We start from the raw sequence: 3,662 nt of genomic DNA on the forward strand, positions 1-3,662 counted from the left end.
ACTATACTTTAGCTACAGTTCTCTCGTTATCCCCATTACCACAACAGCAATAAAGAATGGAAAAAAACCATAAACAAACATACTCATATGACGCTTCTCTTCAAATCTAGGGACATCTTCTTTTTTTCTCCAGGGGGTAATTTTACTCGGTCAGCACGACAGGAGGATTGGTGGAGGACAAATACTGTTCTTGTAGCCATTTCTTAGGTTAAAGGATCCCCTACGATACAAGGGTTAAGGCGCTAAGGTTAGCAATCTTTCTTCTTAGTCGATTTACAAGGGGCACTTTATAGTGAATCTACTCTCATTTTATACGTTAAAGAGTATTCTTATCTTTTCTACAGGTTAGGAAGGCGACTATGCGTGTTAGGGTTGGTTTCTTCAGAGTTTAGGTGTACGGGTGTAAGACGATGGTGCTTTTGGTTCCAGTGGGGTCGGTTGGGCATGGGTCGAAAGCTGGTTCAGGATTTTTCTGAATGGAGGTACTGTTTCTTACACGTCTGCGGGATATTAATGACCGATGATGTGTGTTGTAGTGTTCTAAACAAGATTGCTAGCGTTAAGTCATCGTGTACAAATGAACTAGTGGTCTGTTAATGTGTGTGGGAGTGCGGTAAACTGATGTTTACGAGAGGCAGTTGTCTGGTGACTTCTCTGCCTTGGCAAGTCCGTCCCAGAGCCACTGGCCGAGAACAGGGGATGGGCCTGGGGGCTGGGATGGCCCTGTGGTGTTTCTCTCTCTCAAACGACGCTTTTGTACTTTATTAATCAGTACGCATATGCTTTTACCGATACGCCCCCTTTTCCAGTCCACCCCCCATTCACAATTATTATATCTTTAATACTAAGAATAATAGGCATCAATTGCCTGTTAGCGTACAGTTCCTATTTCCTCTTTCTCTCGTCTCGTCAAAATTCAATAGCTTTCCTAATGTGAACTCTAGAGTAACTTACATTCAGAAACTTCGAGATGGGGGATCAGGGTAAAGGGGAAGTGAACAGATCTGACCCTCCTGACCAATCCCACTCATCCCTGGCCTCTCCAGTATTAATTGATTCAATTAAACCACAGTCAGCTCACATATGTACTTTTTGCTCTTAATGTATCAGGCAAGGATTTAGGTCCTCTCCACTAGTTTTTTCACAGACTGATCCCCGGAGGGAGGAGGACAGGGAGCCGGGGTGGTGCTGGAATAGCAGCTGAATTATGGAGGAGGGAAGATTATGGAGCATTAAGTATTATTTCCCGTTTTCACTGTTAAACGAGTCCCTAGAGCAYGGAGGCGCTTTGCTTGAGCCCTAGTTGGGACACGCACAGGCAGACAGGCATGTCTGAGAGAGAGGTTTTTTGTCATGTAGCATTTGGGAGGCAGTATGGAGCAAATTACATTTCACTCTCAGGAGCCAATGACATTTCGGCTCCAAAATGTGATCACATTGATGGATATGGGTGTTAATGTGATACTCCTTGGATGTATGTGGGCTATAGGATCAGTGACCGATATGAATTCTAACGTGATGTCAGTGAGCAACGTGATCATTAAACACAGTAGTCTGCATGGGGGAGACAAGGACCTACAACACATCTATTTAGTCTGGGACATGATGACAGTGTTAAGATGAGAAAGGCCATCTTAATTTTCCCCCCACTGAACGAAACATCTACCATCTCCTCCCCTCATCTCTCTCTTCCCTCATTTCTTCTATCCTCCATTCCTCTCCCCCTCCACATATCCCCCTTCTCTCCCTCTCCTCTTCCCTTCTACCATCCCGCCCCTCTCCTCTTCCCTTCCTATACCCCCTGTCCTCCCTCTCCTCTTCCCCTGTATCTCATCTCCTCTCCTCTCTCCTCTCCACACCAGAGGGTCTTGTTAACGTGCAACCACATGTCATCTCCAATTAGGAAAACCCATTACTATATCATCTATGTCCAAGCTCACGTCCTTGTCTCAGTCTCTGCTGCTCGGCTGGCAGTCACACTGCTGGTAATTACCCAGGTGATTGGAGAAACTTCTGCTTAAACAACTCGTTCATTTCTTCCCCCACGACAGAATGATTCATCAGCAGGCGTACTGTGGCTGTGACGGGATGGGACAGGAGTGAGGGAGGGAGGGAGAGAGAGAGGAGGGAGGGCTGACATCCATCAGTGACTCAGCTCTCAGTGACTCTCAGGAGTCTGACAGACTGTAGGCAAAATAGTATGTCACCAAAGTAGCATTACAGCATACAACCCCCCTGTGAGGGTCCTGTGGAGCTGTAGTCTAAGCCATGTGATACACTCTGTTTTGGGGGTCAGGGGTCAGTGTGTGTGGTTTGGTTTTTACTATCCTCACAAGGATAGTAAAACAAGGACAATTCTGAGTGGGGACATTTTGCCGGTCCCCACAAGGAAAAGGGCTTTTTTAGGCTTAAGGATTAGGGTTAGGGTTACAATTAGGGTTATAATTAGGGTTAGGGTTAGGTTTAGTTTTGGGGTTTGGGTTAGGGGTTAAGGTAAGGGTTAAGGTTAGGTTAAGGGTTGGGGTTAGGTTTAGGGGTTAGAGTAAATAGGATTTTGAATGGGAATCAATGTTTTGGTCCCCACAAGGGTAGTAAAACCAACGTGTGGGTTCGTGCATGCGTTCATGTGGAAAACTTACCCGGTTGTCTGAACTAGGGATCATGGTGTCAGTCATCCAGGAGCCAAATCTTGACCCTGACGCACGGATGGTGATGGGGTTACTGACGCCGGTCAATTTCCCACAGCCTGCGATACACACACACCCACACACACACACACACACCCAGAATATCGTGAAATATTAAACAGCTAAAGGCAACATTTCAGCTGCAATCCCTTTTTCTGTTAAATCATCAGTTTAGCTCCACATATTACATGAGAATGATCATTTATCCAGGCATCTCTAGGTCATTACTGGATCATTTATCCGACCTAGAGATGCCCGGATAAATGATCCAGTAATGAACCTAGAAGATGCCGCGGATAAATGATCCAGTAATGACCTAGAGATGCCCAGATAAATGATCCAGTAATGACCTAGAGATGCCCGATAAATGATCCAGTAATGTCTAAGAGATGCCCAGATAAATGATCCAGTAATGACCTAGAGATGCCCGGATAAATGATCCAGTAATGACCTAGAGATGCCCAGATAAATGATCCAGTAAGTGACCTAGAGATGCCCGGATAAATGATCCAGTAATGACCTAGAGATGCCCAGATAAATTATCCAGTAATGACCTAGCGAATGCCCGATAAATGATCCAGTAATGACCTAGAGATGCCCGGATAAATGATCCAGTAATGACCTAGAGATGCCCGGATAAATGATCCAGTAATGACCTAGAGATGCCCGGATAAATGATCCAGTAATGACCTAAGAGATGCCCGGATAAATGATCCAGTAATGACCTAGAGATGCCTGGATAAATGATCCAGTAATGCCTAGAGATGCCCAGATAAATGATCCAGTAATGACCTAGAGATGCCCAGGATAAATGATCCAGTAATGTCCTAGAGATGCCCAGAAAATGATCCAGTAATGACCTAGAGATGCCCGGATAAATGATCCAGTAATGACTAGAGATGCCCAGATAAATGATCCAGTAATGACCTAGAGATGCCCGGATAAATGATCCAGTAATGACCTAGTAGATGCCCA

The 3,662-nt window shown here is 45.2% G+C and overlaps 1 protein-coding gene across 1 annotated transcript in view; it reads right to left on the minus strand.

The window, feature by feature from the left end:
- olfm2a (olfactomedin 2a) overlaps positions 1 to 3,662 on the minus strand; it is a 25,944-nt gene that overhangs the window by 1,404 nt on the left and 20,878 nt on the right. Inside the window, exon 4 of the mRNA XM_070439281.1 lies at positions 2,600 to 2,746. Coding sequence (XP_070295382.1) covers positions 2,600 to 2,746 — 147 coding nt within the window. The remainder of the gene's footprint in view (positions 1 to 2,599; positions 2,747 to 3,662) is intronic.

Source organism: Salvelinus sp. IW2-2015, unplaced genomic scaffold (genome assembly GCF_002910315.2).
Source record: "Salvelinus sp. IW2-2015 unplaced genomic scaffold, ASM291031v2 Un_scaffold1536, whole genome shotgun sequence".
Taxonomy (NCBI): domain Eukaryota; kingdom Metazoa; phylum Chordata; class Actinopteri; order Salmoniformes; family Salmonidae; genus Salvelinus; species Salvelinus sp. IW2-2015.